The sequence below is a fragment of the Saccostrea cucullata genome, unplaced genomic scaffold, assembly GCF_032062105.1.
Source record: "Saccostrea cucullata isolate Sc308-1 unplaced genomic scaffold, CSIRO_AGI_Scuc_v1 ctg3755, whole genome shotgun sequence".
Classification (NCBI taxonomy): domain Eukaryota; kingdom Metazoa; phylum Mollusca; class Bivalvia; order Ostreida; family Ostreidae; genus Saccostrea; species Saccostrea cuccullata.
The window spans coordinates 1-17,042 of NW_026932352.1; the positions used below are offsets into that span (position 1 = coordinate 1).

Below are 17,042 nucleotides of genomic sequence, written 5' to 3' on the forward strand. Positions count from 1 at the left end.
GACCCTGGGTAACATGGACCATGATTATGGACCTTGGGTTCTTTGTGACTTGACAAGTGCTTCCCAATTAAGGTACCACATGACTTGACTGGTTCCCTTACCTTCCCGTATGGCTGTACAGGGAGCGCCCTCTTCATGCTCCAGGCGGATTTCTTTTAGAGCAACCAAATTGTCTGTTAGCCGACTTTTTCCTTTGAACACAGTGGCATAGGTACCCTGAAATGTGGTACAGAGTAGTAACATTTAAATATATATTAGTCATACATTAATCACTCTGCGTACTAGGAATTTTACAGAATTTACTTAATCCTCCTGTTCTCTTTATATAGATATATTGAAGAATTGATTCAGAGGATTGGGGGATGCTGCTAAGGATGCATACGTATAGATTCAAACAAGATAGGATGAAATTGCATAAGCTACAGTACTTATGTCAAGAGGAATCATATTTTGTTGCCTTTTTCAAATGTTTTCATAGCACTTATTTAAGTAAAACAGGAAATCTAAATTTCTCAATCTCCCTATATACACATATATAAAATTTAATGTGATATAAAACACTTACAGCACTAGTTTTTCATGAACATGAATCAGTTCAGGTTTTTAGATAACTTGAGCTTTTTTTTAAGGAGGATAAAAAAAAACCAAACAGGATTTCTTATGTTAGTGACATAAAAATCATCAGTACTATAAAAGGGACACTTCAAAAATAGCATCTAATACTGATCATAATGACTCAATGGTATAGTACAAAGTCTAAATCATTATTTGATATGATTATGACAAAAAAGTTAACACAGTTTAGAATTGTAATGAAAGTGACGAGGTTTACAGAGTTATCTTCCTTTGTTTACTCACCTCTCCCAGTTTGTCTAGCTTGGTATACGATTCTATCTTCCCGAAACCAATTTCAGACTGCAATGAAAAGCCATTGTGTAAATCAAATTCAGATAAATAAATGTACATGTCTAATCTAATAACCTGTGACAGTTATTGAAATTTTCGTTTTCAGTTGAAGCAGTTTATTATATTAAGCTTGAGAAATAGGGAAAAAAAAACCATTGTGTTGACTCTCAAAATGTGAACTGTGCATCAACACATACATGTACTGTCCAATTTTTGAACAATTTTTAAAGTCTGTTTTTACTCTTATTCTTGAATGGACATAAAAGAGTTCCTGCAATTTAACATTTAATTTAACATTAAAAATTGTCAAAGCTTTTTTGTTTATTGTCCCCCACTTCCACTGAAAGTGGGGGATTATAATTTGGGTGTCTGTCTATCCATCTTTCTGTTACACTTTAATTTCCTTATAATATCTTAAGAAGCCTTTTGCAGTGAAATTCTTATATTTACAACTTACTTGTGGCTAAAGGTATACCCCTGTTGATTTTGAGGTCAAGGTCATAAATTCATATATTCTGCTTGAAAAACTTTCATTTCCCACTGATATACCACTAAGCTTGAAGGCTTTTGCAATGAAATGCTATTCCACAACTACCTATGGCCCCATTCGCCCTTCTGAAAATGTCCAATCCCCCAATGACCCCCTCCCCACATCTACCCGTTACACCCCCACACCTCCTATACATGCTCTTCTAGCGAGAGAAGACATATTCCCTGAAATAGCTTTTTTCTTTTTATATTGAAATATTTTTGTTCATGAAAAGCACAGATATCCAAGATTTCTGTGTTGAATATTCTTTAGATTCTTTAGGTGGATCTAACAGTTCTCTTCACAAGGATGCATTTCTTAATGCCAGATTTTCACTTGAAGCAGCTGATTACTTTAACCCAGAGTTTAAGCTTGCGCTTTTTATCATTTAAGTTTAAATCACATAAATCAATTCAAGGCAAATGAATTGTTTGAAATTCTAAAGCACCTTTAAGTGAGCTCCATCTAAAATAAAATGAGTGAACAGTTAAATTGGAGAAGCTGGCTGTTGAAGCTCGCAGAGGAAATTGAGCAGAACGTTTCTATGTATTTTTGGGGTGATTTCTCCATCTTTTTTTGTACTTTTGACTTTTTGTCTGACACCTGACTGGTTAAATAAATCATTGTCTCTGTGTTGTTATAAATAGAGCCTCCTTTATTACTAATTAAACTGGAGTACATTAAATGAGGGTATCGCTGTCTGTGCTGTTTGAAGTGAAAGATGGGGCCTCAATAGGAAAGGGTGTATACTGGGCATCCAATCTAATTTATTAAAAGTGCTTTTTTTTGCCGAAGAAAATAGAAATGAAGAAAAAGGGCACAGCAAACCAAAGTATCCCATTGCAAAGAGAATATCTATAAATGAATCAAAGCAGCACATTAATAGATAATGGTCCCACTGCAAATTACATCACTGACAGTGACTTTTGTTTCGCATAAGACAAACTAACACACACAAAAAGGCATGTTACTATATCCCCTTTCAACTCCTTACCAGGGGATAAAAAGATTTCAAATCATAGGACAATATATTTGCTCAAAAGATTTTGTAGGATAGCAGTTGTCATAGCATTGCCAAGAGGAAAATAATTTATCTGACTGATCTGGCATATTCTTGTGACCTTGAGTAATTACGAGAAAGTGCAGTCTGCATTTCTTACCCTCATATTTTTAAAACTTCATTTCTCACCTTTATATCTCTATTCTGTGAAAGATGAGCATGACCTTGAACTTGTCATGTGTGTGACCTTGTAGATATAAATCTATGATTATGTCAGATAGTTAATGCTGCGGTGAGATTCCAGAAACTTTCAGCAAGTTTTTTGGGAAGATAAAATGTTAACTGCTACAACATTATAAGTTTATTTTAAGTACAAGTATTAGAATTCTCATCCATTTGAAAAGCGAAACCCTAAGAGAACAATTGATACTTTGAAAGCCTCTGAAAATTATCAACATTACCAATACAATATCGATAAATTGAGGTACTTAAAAAGACCCCCCCCCCCAAAAAAAAAAAATGAGTTTACTGTCCATAAAAATAGTAATTAGTCTCATAGAAATACCTAAAAGGTATAAATTATGTTATATATGGTATGACAACATAATTTATACAGTTGTTTTTCTGTTTGGTGTTTTTTTCTCGAAAAAATAAGGTTTATTTCCTTCCATAATTGGATTGATATGTCGAATTACTTATAAATATATAAAAAAGAAATTTGTTGACTTGTTTGTTCAATAACCTGGTTACAATAATGATTGTGTTTTTTCCCGTCTGACAGATCAGTCTAATGACCCACATAAAACAGACAGACAATCAGATGATGTCTTGTAATTCGTCAATTCATGGAATCAATGTCAGACAAACTCCAAAATTATGACTCCCAGTAAGTCAGCATTGAGCTTTTAAAATAAGAATAATTGGATTTTTTCTGCAGTAATTTTCATGTCGACAACATTGAAATAATCACATGGAAAGAGTAAAGATTTTACAAAAAAGACATGTAGTTTCTAATAGATGCTAAGAAGTAGACATCTAGCCTTAATAAACATGATAAAAATTGAATTCAAGTTTAAGATTTCTGCAGCAGAGGACTGCACAATGTTGTTTTAAGCAATTCTTCTAATTCCACATTAATAAATGGGTCGGAAAACACCTACTGCATCATGTGCATAAAATGCAATTCTCATTTGTCATATTGGTCTGTCCTAAGAAATTGAAATTTTATTTAAAGTGACATAAAAAAATTATTTATATAATATGCTTTTGTTTATTAAACTCATAGGCTAGAATTGATCCAAAATCTCTTAATTTTTTGTTGATTTAAAAAACATTAAATTTTAGAGCATCACTTATTATATGTCTTTACAATCTATACAGTTAAACTTCAATATCTTGAATGCCAATATCTCGAATATCATGGAATTATATCAAAGCAATTTGCCAAAACCACTAAATCTTAAAAAAAAATCACCCTTGATATGTCAAATCCCTAGATATCGCAAAGTTGTTTTCTCCCTCCCTTTAGGTTTGAAATGGCAAGATTTGACCTTATTTCTACTATAATATTTTAGAACCATCTTTGTCAAATGGCTATAAAAATTTGACTTGCAAGAATGAGATACTCAGAGATCAATGTAGTATGTTATGCAGTAAAATACCCGGTACTAAACAGGAGGCCCATTTGCCACAACACTAACCAGTCACTATGGCAATAATTCAGCTCCTATGAAAACTTTGATCACATATTGGGGCCCAATCTTATTACATTTTCCAATTGATTTGCATGCTGTTCATCAGGTTCAAAATTCAAATACGACATAATTCAAAGTGATAGGTATTAACTATTAATGATTTCATTCTTATGTTGAATGCATTTTGCAGGACCCAAACCAAAATTGTTGCTTTATAGCCTCAGGCAAAACAATCTGGGCCTTGGGTTCAACAAGAGGCATGTTGCCTCAAACTCATTCAATAAATGTACAGCATTTTATGAAAATAATGACTTACCAGAGATTTTCTCCGTGAGCGCCTACTGAGCATGCTCTCGGGACTGAGACTCTGACGAGCCAAAAAATGTCCAGGAAGTCGCATGTCTGCCGGCAAGGACAGGCGTTTGGCCACCTCCTGTAATGAAAAAAAAGGACCTGGTTATCCCACGTAGACCTCTGCAAGTCAACAGAGAGAAAAAGTTAAATCTGGATGTAAGCTTTGACAAACAAAAATAATTATAATCTCATTCTGAGCATTATGTAAGATATTGCTTCTGGTATTGGATATACCCAAGGAGAGATATGAAATATGAAACAGTACACTGTCAAATATAGGCCTGGGATTTGTTTTCATTCTGTTACATAATGGCATTTATCAGCTCTGTTAGGAAGATATAGAAATGTCACATGACACATAGGTCAATAAAAGCTGCGGAGCCAAATCCAATATCAGCTTATACTTTTGAGCATATTATATTGGAGGCAGATTATTTACAACCAATAATGTAACTAATGTTATACATACTTAATTATGTATACACATTTTATCTAACATCAACTTTACATTTTTTTTCTATCCAACATCAAAATCAAAGCAACACTACCCTGAGTACCCCCCTCCCACCCTCTTTTTGGGAAATATTTATAAAATAACTAAACAAAGATTTTATATCATACTGTACCTAAAATAATTTTTTATATCAGAATTCAGGTAAATCTGCATGTGCTTCTTGAATTTGATGAAGAAAATAACAACGGAACATATTTGACCCTGGGTAGTTAATTACTGCCTGCCTCAGGCTGGGAGTTTACTTCATCTGTCCTAGAAGTGAGCCTACTGTTTATACAGACACTTCCTCCTAACAAATGGTTCATGCCAGAAGTTCTTCAGCAAGTTTTTTTAAGTAAAATAGAGAAACATTCTTGACGAAGGTAGATCCAGGGTCAAATTTATGCCCAGAATTGTTTTGGAGAGAGAAAGCAAAGTGTTGGTCATGGTTGTCAAAAAAACTGCAGTGGTGCCATCTAGCTATGTCAGAGGTCTCCCTCATATTGTAAACAGCAAAATTGTATCTCAAAAGTCAATAGTGGAGCTTTAAAAAGGATCCTCTGAAGGTACAGACATCAGAATGTCTCAAGGGGTTCATGTCACGGTACTCTAGCAAAAACCAAGCTCAAGAAGGGGATATTCATAGAAACAGTATCATCATGGTGATGTACCCAGACAGGGTCATTGTCATGTCAAGAGACCATATAAAATTCTCTTGAGCAATGGGATTTGACAACATTCTTATGCTCTTTCAGTATATAACACTAACAATCTATAGAGGCTGTTTCCTGATTGGTTCCCAGTCTTGGACCAGGAACAAAATGAAATAGTTGCTTTCTAGTCTGACTTTTACAAAGCGACTTTTGTCAAGGGTTTGAAAAGAAGAATGAAAATCACAAAAATTGTGGAAATGATCAACTGAGTGTTTTAATATGTTTATGTGTATTTAAGAAATAAGGTATCATTTTAAGACATCCATCGGGATATAAATACGGGTTGGTCACGAGATTAAATTCCATAAAGAGGGCTTTATGATGAATTCAATCTCGTTCCACCCCGTATTTATAGCCCGATAGATGTTTAAAAATTAAACCTTATTACTTATATTTACATTTGTGACTTACTCATACTTTATATTTGCCTGATTGTGACTTTTAACGTGTGAAATGTATTATTTTTCAAACCCAACGGCATGCATACAATCCACTGAACGCGCATCGAGCCTTTATGACGTCACTAAGAAATTACGTCGAAGATTATCCATACACACATCTATGACCTTTTGACCCCGTACCTGTATTTATACAGTTATAGATACACATTGCTTTTAGTAGTGTTATATAAAGGAAAACATTTGCAAATGTAAATATACAGGAATATACCTCCCTCTCCCACTTATCCAACATGAAACAATGTTACACTTGTCACAATTATTCCAAAAATGCGCTTTTAACCATAAACAAGCTGACAAAATCTGAATGAAACATACTTAATTATGTAATCTAATGACTTCCAACCAATTTTTTTAAATAGATTGAAGTACATGCAAACTCTGTATGCTTAAGAATTACACAAAGTGAACTCTTGTGACTGTGGATTTTGCCTTCATACGGACTTCATAAAATGTAGAACCTTTTTGATTAAAATTAATGGCAATACATCTTTATCATTATCAGATACAATTTAGCTGAATCCTTGCTTATATCACAACAGAGAACTCATACCTTCTGAACTCTTTGTAATTCTGCATCCTCATCCGAGTCTATATCAGACTCGGACTCATTTCCCTGAGTAAAACACTGAACCAGCGAGTTCTTCCGAGAACCATTTGAATTCCCGTTTCCCGATTTCTGCTGAAGAATCGGCATTTCTGAGCGAGCCAGTCTCATGATGGAATTGTACACATATTTCATCAATTCCCACTAATACAATGAAGTCATTATTACAATCTTAGAAGTCAGAAACAGCTTTCCAACAAACAAGTCAAAAGAACACCAGTTTCCTTTTTTTCTATTTTCGCCCTCTTTCTGACTTTATGGAACACATGGAAAGTGTGTTTTGTATCAGATTTTAAAACTCAAGAATAGCAAACCCTTGTCTAAGCTTAGAAACACATCCTTTCCATTTTATTTAGTTTACCAATGCAAGATGTGGAATTAAGAAGCTAAAAAAAATTTCTCGTCTGCCAAAAGCCACGGCCCTCTTTGTCTAACAAATTGGCACTAAGGGTGTGAAATTTTTTCCCCTTCCAGATCACAGTTTCTAAATTCCCTCTGCATCCAACTGTAATTTTTTATTTCATTATTTGTATTGTCTGATAACGCAGCAAGGGAAGATCACTTTTGATGATTTTTTAATTTAATGCATCGCAGTCTTATAACTTCCTTGTCTTTACACATAACATTCTAGTACATCATCCCCAGGTGTGAATAGATATATCGCTTCTTTGACACTGACTTTGCAATGGCTTGCAGGACCACAAAACAGTACTACTAGGAAGCAGAAATTGTCCTCACTTTATCAAAACTAAGCCAAATCCAGTACTTAGATGCCCTTCGCACACCAAGTAGGAAAATTAAGGAATCCTTCGAGAGAATTTCTTTTGAAATCAGAATTTCGATAACGTTTCCTTGTAGATCTTCTACAAAACTAATTCAAAATATATCTACTGTTGGTAAAATAACAAAAAAACCAATTTCAGTGCTTAAATCTTTTTCCACAAACACTGCATCTCCAATAAGTATCCTCTATAAGCGGATTCCCTGACAATTAGCGAGTCTTCAGGTATCTGTCGTATTGTTATAATAGGTCACTTCCTGTGAGAACTCCTCTAATAACGATGTATCTCCCCATATAGATCAACCCTGCTGATCCAAACCTGACAATGAAGTTCTGTCATCAGCATCTGAAGCACAAACAAAAGACCAACCTTTTTCTCCAGTGTAATTCTCACGATACTGACACCTGCTGTTTTATACAAAGTAGACGTAATTATACTGCTGCTGAGCATGGACATATATGATTTTTATTCCAACAATTTAAATTAACACTTGCACATAGTTCAATCCCCTTAAACTGCACTAATATCAAGTCTACAAATTAATTTTGTTTCCTGTATGAAGAATTATATGACATTTATGGAAAACTGTCTTTATAAGTACCGAATTGGACTGCTTTTGCAAAGACAAACAATTTTAACAACAGGTGGTTTCATATAGGATATGTCAAAGCTGCTGCCCCAATTCCCAAGAGTTCCAGGAACCAGTCACACTGTTCTACTGCTATAATTGGATACTGAAGGACTTGTCACACTTCTTGAGTCCTGGTCAACCTTATAAGCTGGGTCAAATGGTCTCAGATGAAGATAATGCGCAGCAAGAATACCCAGAGATTCTATTGTCCACTGAAGTCTGTGTCCACTGAATTCAGTATAACAACCTATCTACAGAAGTCAGAAATCATGCAACAGAACTTCTGAACTGATTAAGAAGCTTAGAGATCCACCCTTAATATACTGGTCTCATGACGATTAAGGTGCAGAGTTTATTAACCTGTACACTGATGACGAATAAACATCCATCAGACACAGATATCTAAAAACAAAGACAACACCGAGATGACGACGACAGATGTCCACTCACAGAGTAAAATTCTGATGTCTTGGGAACTGCGTTCCTGATTTGTCGTCATTTGTCCACGTAAATAACCTGAGTCTTAATCAGTCCAATCCTAATGATATTTTAAAACTTTCCTCTACTTTAGGCTTTATCACCTTGCCAATCCTTGATGTAATGAACGGCAGCAAAAACAGTTCTGTTGACATCTACATTAAAGTCCCCCAGCCTACTGTATAGATGGACCCTGATTATCGAATTATAACCACAACCCGTATGTGTTTCTACACATTATGCTCAATGTCACTGTTCATCAAAAAATTCCTTTGTAATAATAGGTCCAAAAAACTGAAAATTCTATCTGTGACTAAATCAACACTTCACAAATGTGACACTGCATGAAATGGCAAGAAAGTTTTACTAAGCATTTGAGAAAAATGTTTCCATTTTTTCTCTCCAGATGGATAAAATTGGCCTGCCTGTCTGATTCAATAACTGTCAGATTGCATGCACAATACACAGTGTTAATGTGCACTGACAAACTTCAAACAGGTTTAAGAGAATTCAACAACACAAAACTTTTTTTTCGTCTTCTGTAGACAACATAAATGAAGGCCCCAATGAAATTTGATGAAAATAATACAACATGTGTTTCCTTAATTTTTTTAAACAACTTTCAACCTCTCTTGAAGGATTTTCAATGGGCAATGTGTTTTTCAAATCAGCTGTTTCAGAATGCATGACCTTGACTTAATTAAGGGGTCATTCTCTGGCCTCTAGAACAAGAGTTTACATAATGAGGAGAAATTGTGAGTAGTTTTCCTTTGTGACTGTTTCATTTTTCTTCATCTTGCCCAGAAATTAATTCACATCTGAGTGGCGTCACCTCTTCTCCAGATGAGAAGCTTTCACTTAACCTTCAAACTCTCAAAGGATTTAGATTATTGAGGAACTTCACGGTTTAAGGAAGTTTAAACCCCTATACTGCTCCACCCAAAAATGAAAGGAATAATACTTCAGCATAATGCCTCCACCCTTACCATGTAAATAATTGATTTAAATGGAGATTTTTTTCAGTTGATCAGGTGGATCCGAGAAGAGCTGCTTAATTAGTATCTGACTGAGTGTGATAAACCACAACATCTATGCCTACATCAATACCTGTTGGAATGATATTGCAATGCTCAATTTATAAATGAACATGAAATAAACAAAATACTTAATAATTAATAGTATTCCATTAATTTGTTTTTGTTTTCTTTTTACGGTACTTCCTGTTTTAATTAAAATGATAAATTCACAAATGTATCATTGAGTGCTTCCTACATCATCTCTGTTCAAAACAGGAAACAAGAATAAATTTATATGTGTGATACACAAGTAAAATTCCAGTTAACATGGTCAAGGTCAGATGTTTCAATCTGGCATCAGTTCTGAAGTACCACTCACTAAAACGCATCAAAGACCTAACAAGGAGATTTATCCTATATATCCCCAATCGCATCATCTCGGGTCTTTCCGTCAGAGGTCGGAAAAACAACCTCCAATGTATTAACATCACCGGATGTAAAAATTTTATACATTTCCTGTTTATTCAAATATAGGATAGACAGAGTTAGAAGTCCCTTCTATAGTATATTTTAAGTAATATCATTACATTGTATAAAGTTCAACTCCATATTCCACAAATAAAAGGTATCCATGCATTTATTTCAAAGATTGTGAAAAGGGAGGGTTGTCATGGCGTCTACCATATACATTCGAGGTCGTTTTTTAATCAGCAGGAAAGGCCCGAGAAGTTGCGATTGGATATATCCCTTAAGCAGGAAATGTAGGAATTTAAAATGTCTGTAGTTCTAGCCCACATGACTTGCACACAACGTATTATCTAAGCTGTGTAAAAATGTAGCCTAGCTCGCTAATTAGTTTCAACAATAAAAAATTCTAAATTAATAAAACATTACTTAGCTATTTTAGCATGATACTAAAGGGTCTGTAGAAGCTATTTTTTGTAGAAAAACACCAGAACAAAATTATTTACCCTCCTGACTATCAATATTTTACTGAAACGAATATTCCTAAGGTCAATTTAGGATGCAAAAAATAAAGAAATTTAGCCATGTGGGAAACACTATAATGAATATAGCTTTGATGTTTGAAGGCAAAAACATTTAAAACCATGACAAAAATATGAATCATTTTTATGACCCAGAGTGTACTCAGTACTAATATCTAGGACAGTCATATTTGTGGTCTATAGTATAAATGTAATCACATTGCGTAAGTTAGGTACCAGTTTATGAGTACTCAAATTATCTGACAGAAACCAGTTCAAGTGTACTCACATTACCTCTGTTCAGTATCAGGATATACCGTATATCAGGATTTTTCCGTGTGTATCCAATTTCCGCTTTGTTCGCAACGAGTTCTGAATCGCGGAAAATAAAACAGCGTAAATTTAATACAGTTTTCTTCTTGTAGTAGAATTATTTCTTAATGCTTATATCATAGAGGCTAGAAATAGCGGGATCAGAGGACAAGCGCAAGATACCGGTAATAGGTAGAAGCCCTTATTGTTTGTTTACTAATTGACAAGCCAGCTAATTATATTGGTCACGTTCCTTGCGAGAAGCTATTAAAACTAATTATACCTGAGCTGCTAGTCAGTTTGGAACATTAAATGAACTGTTTAAATCTGAATGATTGTTTAAATCTTATAAAACAATATCTGTGGATTCGAGAGCTAGTACGCAATGCAGGTGTGTAGGTCTTCCGAAATTGACGAGGTGAAGGTCGATCGATCTATTTTTCACCCGTATGAAGTAACTCAAGCTCAATGACATTACATTTTACATCAATTTCCTTTACAGGCTTAAACAATTGTTAATAATATAATCACTGGGACTTTGAAATAGTGAAAATTTGATTCGCGTAAATTTAATATATTGATTTAGGTTCTGCTTCGCGGAAAAAACATGACGCGGAAAAATCCTGATATACGGTATTCTCACAAGATGGGTGCCACCTAACTTACATATCAGCTTAATAAGTATTATAACATTACTTATGATGGGTACCTATATATATATGAATATACCGTTACTTGAATTACTTGTGCTGGGTACTAGTACTAATACTCATGTCACTAGTACTGGGGCGACTAGTACTAATACTTACGTCGCTAGTACTGGGGCGTGGTCTGTTGCGTAATTTAACTGGAGAAATGTAGTCATGGCGACCTTCTACTCCCGGTGACTGAAAAAGACCAAAATTCTAATTTATTGTTGGAAAATGAGAATGGTTGTTAGATATAACATGATATCTTTTCATTAATATTTTATTTAACCTTAATTTAAAATCATTCCAACATGAATTCTTTCTTAGTGAAACACGATATTTATATGATTTTTTTTTTTGGGGGGGGGGGGAGGGGGGATTATCTAAATAGTAAGTTCTAAGCCTGGCATATAGCTGATATTTAAAGCTGAACACTACACGTAAAAAGGCATATTCTGCCATATTTCACGTTCATCGATGCTACCCCCTACAACCCCTATATAAGGAGCAGATCTCTGAACAGTAAATGTATTCGCTGTAGAGGTCTGAAAAGTGTAGACATACATCTCACACTGCCTTGCTACTCTGTTGCGATAGAATTATAAAATTTTTCACATTTTTTCCAAAACAGGAGAACAGTATCATGAAAAATGCAAGTCAATACATAATTTACAAACAGAAAATGCATATAAAAACAAGGAATAAATGCAAAATATCTAAGAGCATGGAAGGAATAATACATGTCAACCATGAGTTTCAAGTGTTACAATTGGGTTTAACAAAATCCAAGGGTTAATATACACCCATCTGACGGTGCCTCAGTTTATGAGAAGTGTATCAGCTAGGTCGAGGGAGCTAACACAGAAGAGATCTACAACAACTTCATTTGAATTGGTATCATTGGTATAGAAACTAAAGGTTAACATTCATACATAGCAATTTAATCTTCAGTGTATTCAACAGAGTGCCCCTCTCCCCAAATGATACATGTATCGCAATTTACAAGTACTCTCATTTTTTCTAACAGATCACTCTCTATAATGTACGTACTTCATTGGTTCGTCGCGGTCGGTTGCGTAATTTGACCGGTGAGACAAAGTCCTCGCTGGACGTTCCTGAGATTTCTTCACTCTCTCCATCTGAGAGAATTCGCGGGTTTTCATGAACAATTCCTGAAAAAAAAAAATGACAGATCTATCACAATCTCAAACAATATCATGTTTTCAGATCATGCCTATCATTAAATCTTTGCAAAAAACATTGAAATAGTCAGTCAATCGGTATTTCTCTACATTTTTTTTCTGATTAACTCTTGGGGATTTCAATAAGCTACTTGAAAAATTTCATAAGCTAGGAATCCAATAAATGCTACATCTAATATATTAGAGCCATTATGTAAACATATCAATTCCATATGGCTTCTTATGCTTTTGACAATGCTGTAAATCTCTGACAGTTTGATTTCTCCTGGTGATTGCACAGTTTGAAACATGTATCTGATGCATGATGTTTATAAACTGCTGACCTAGAAATAGGATATTCACCTCAAGAAGATTAAAACGAAGAGATTTTGTATGGCTGCAGCATAGTGCAACTGTTTTCATTATTTTTTAAAACAATTTTTCTGGACATCAAACATAAATATATATATATATACCCCCCCCCAAAAAAAAAACAGCTGCCAAAAAGCTTCATTATTTGAAAATCTTAAAAAAAAATTTCCAATTTAGAAATTCCCCTCCCTGGGGCCCCAGTATAGATAAAGAAGAGGGGTAAGGGGATGAGGCAAAAAAAAAATTTTTTGAAGCACATGTTTTGAGATTGGTTTTTATCTGGATCAAACAGCCTGAGGTATAGCTAGGACTAGGAGCTTTATTAAATTACCCCGCTCAGCGGGGCAGCATACACTCTGCTCAACTGTCAGAGGCAAATATAAAAAGATCTTCACCTTTATAGCTTTATCTTACATTAAAAATATGAATATATCTGCTAAGTGCATCCCTAAAAAAATATGCTGAGTTTATTTTTGTAGAGCTTTATTTTATACTGACATTTTTTTTTTAATTTTTGTTTTATAATGGCATAAAATTGGCATCCTAAGAATTTAAAGTTATATACCTCTATGGCTGCCTGTATACAAAAAGTGTTATTATTTTATTTCATTTAAAAATTCTTTATTTTTGAGTATTGCAGAATTCTACTCTTGAATCTTTGAAACATCAATAAATATTCTCTGAATAGAATCAAAATATGTGGATCTTTCACATGTTTAATTTGATTTTTGGAAAATGAACACTATTCCAAATGGATTTTACATCTCATATTGCAATATGAATACACCTTGCACTTTTAGCCATGGCTATTACACACCCAGCAATATTAATTTATATGAACAGGAAAACTGCTGAATGAAATCAATTATCTGGTTTATTGGAAGAGTAAACATTACAATCCTTGTTTTATTGATATTCAATGACCCAGCTACGCTGCAGTCTATCCGATTTTTCCCCAATAGAAAACCTTTCCACTTAATTACATCTGCATCATATGTTAAACTTACAGAGAGTCCGCTTTCATTTACATGTACAAGCGCATTAATGTCCATACAACCAAATTTCTTTTAAATGAATAAAGAACGATGTACAACTTTTTTTTGGTTATATGTACTAGCTTACAAGAATCATATATGTATATTAGGCAATTTATGTGAGAACTAATATATGGCTAGTTTGATGAAAAACCAATGCCTGCAAGGGCTTTGACATGAATATCGTATTTCAGATAGTGCAATTTGTCACTTAAATAATATAAATGCTTATTTGAAAGGTGCAGAAAATATTGTCTAGACTTGTACTTAATGACAATAATTTGCTTGGTATAAAGTAACTGTATTATATCTGTTGATTCATCTCTAATCAAATAAAATTACTCAAGGTGCAGTCACCACTTTCTAAAACTGTTTGTCATATCATTATAAATATCAAGCAATGACACTCAGACAAACCTAAGAAAAATATGCTTGTTGACTCAAATACATGTAAATGCTTAAAAATAAAACCTAAGGGTTGTAAGTATGTAGGGTGTTAATTTTTTTCTCTTTTTTTTTAACATGAATGTGCAATTTGAAACTTAATAATTTCTTCTAGCCAACAATTTTTTTTTTATTAATGATTACCATAATATACCTGTCAGCTCAAAAAAATTGATCTAGAAATTATGACCTATAAACTGTCAACTTTTGAAGGAACATAGACCTGCAAGCAATTTCCAGATTTTACAACCAAAAAATATTTAAAGCTTGCACATGAAAATATCAGAGTCAATTTAAATTAATAGGTTATCTGATGAAAAAACATTTATTTTCTTTGACCCAGTCTTTTCACATAACATTATCCATGTCTGCCTGTAGTTTTTTCCACCACATGACAAAAATCAAGAATACTTACCAAATCAAATGTGTTCAATGTCCTTCTACTGTGATCTCAAATATATACTTTATCTGGCCACACATTTCATCTAAGTGTGTACCATTTTTGGTCTACTTTGTCTCTCAGAGCTATAACATACCTAGCCGCACATTTCGCGGGAGTGTAGAACACTTTTGGTCCTTTTCTTCCTCCTTTGCTGGAGATCTCCGCCTGCCTGACTGACCTCCTGTCGGATTTCCCTCGCGTCCCCAGAGTCGCTGTTTAATCCGACTAATCCAAGACAGAGATTGACTTAGCGGCCGTTTTTTGTCCAATTTTTGCAGATTTATAACTTTTCTGTGATGCTGACATGAATTGTTTGCTAAGTTATTGTCAAAGTGATGTTGCAGTGCTTTCACATTCATGCTTGCACACTCTTTGTAAGATGGCAGTCACTTAAAACATTCCTTAGACTAAAGACTGCATGCTTCCACACTCCTTGTAAAATGGCAGTCACTTAAAATGTTCGTAAGACTAGAGACTACGTCCCATGTCTCTGTAAATCCTCCCCCTCAACACAGAATTTTCATCTCAATCACTAATAAGCTTCTTTTTGGTCTCTTAATCAATGGGATTCCTTAGTTTCTATCACTGTAAAGAATATTTATGACCAATCATTGAAGAGGATTAGCAAAAGGCAGTGAGTCAATTACCCCTGTAAATGAACCTAGTCCTTTAAACCATCTTTTGAATAACAAAAGAAGCAAAAAATGATGACTTATAATGGTAACGTTCCTGCAGTTAAGAATTAGTTATCTTTTCAGTGATAATTTTTTTGTGATCAAGATCATAAAAAGTTTATATATCTTCTGATTTAAATCTGACCACTGGTATGTAGTTTGATTAGAAACTAAAACAGAAGAGGAGATGATTTAAAATAATGAAGCATCATTCTCTTTAAATCTATAAATCAAAGAGGAAAAAAAAATCATAAAGTAAAATATGCTAAAATGAATTTCACACCCTTCAACCACTAGAAATTAAATTTTCCTATCAAGAAAACTCTACACCATATTTAATCTTTAGAATGATTGAGTTTTTGAAGTGCACACAAGGGCTGCTGGCTAGGACTTATGTCAGATTTTGTACATTATGGCCACTAATGAGCAAGATTAACTCCTCATATTTCACAGAGGATCCCCCCCCAGCTGCTGTTAAATCACAAATGGTCTGGAGGTATCCCCACACCATACCATCACCAGCTGTTCTCAGACTCCCAGTGATGAACCAGGAAGAGAAAGAAGACTGGGAAATAAAACTGTACATCCTCTATATAGTCTCATGGATTTCCTCTAGGTGCCTTTGTTGATGTTAAAATTATTTCAACCCCCCCCCCCCCCCCGACAACACCCCCACCAGCTTGAAAACTGGGAAGTATTTAGTGACATGTTTATCTGCAGGTTCCTCCATTAAATTTAGGGTTTAGCCATCATTATCCACTGCATGCAAGTTAATGAAACTTTCAAGACATCAAATCTGTATTGCTTAATGACATTTTGTGCACCTCCTATTTTACATTTTGACTGAACTCATATTTGAGCACTCCCATGGCAAAGATGGATACTGCCATTCTTTCTTTTCTTTCATATGAGCTAATCAGGGTACCAATCTCTTATCTGAAACTCCTCCTTCATCTTTAAATAAAAGTTAATGAAACTTTGGCAGAATCTTTACAACATTCTTTAACTTTACATTTTAATGAAACAGATATTTGGGGTTTCCCATAATAACGGGCTTATATGTCCAAGACCCAAATAAGAACTCTAGTATAATTGCCTCTCTTTAATGTGATTGTCTAAAGATGCCTCCAGTGGCTAAAGAGAAAACAAGTGAAAATTCAGTACATGTACCACCACTAGCCCCAACCAGAATATTCTCTAGACCTATATATCCTCTACAATTTTTTTTAGAAAGTCTGACATGTTGAA

The 17,042-nt window shown here is 34.3% G+C and overlaps 1 protein-coding gene across 1 annotated transcript; it reads right to left on the bottom strand.

The window, feature by feature from the left end:
- Window positions 1–101: 101 nt before the first annotated feature.
- Window positions 102–15,705, bottom strand: LOC134234930 (cyclin-dependent kinase 16-like; the record flags this gene model as incomplete). The annotated part of the gene is made up of 6 exons (XM_062716973.1): window positions 15,215–15,705; window positions 12,698–12,819; window positions 11,768–11,845; window positions 4,446–4,562; window positions 859–915; window positions 102–216 (listed from the first exon to the last, which is right to left on the bottom strand). Coding segments are annotated over exons 1-6 (754 nt in total), but the record flags the coding sequence as incomplete, so codon positions are not given.
- Window positions 15,706–17,042: the final 1,337 nt, after the last annotated feature.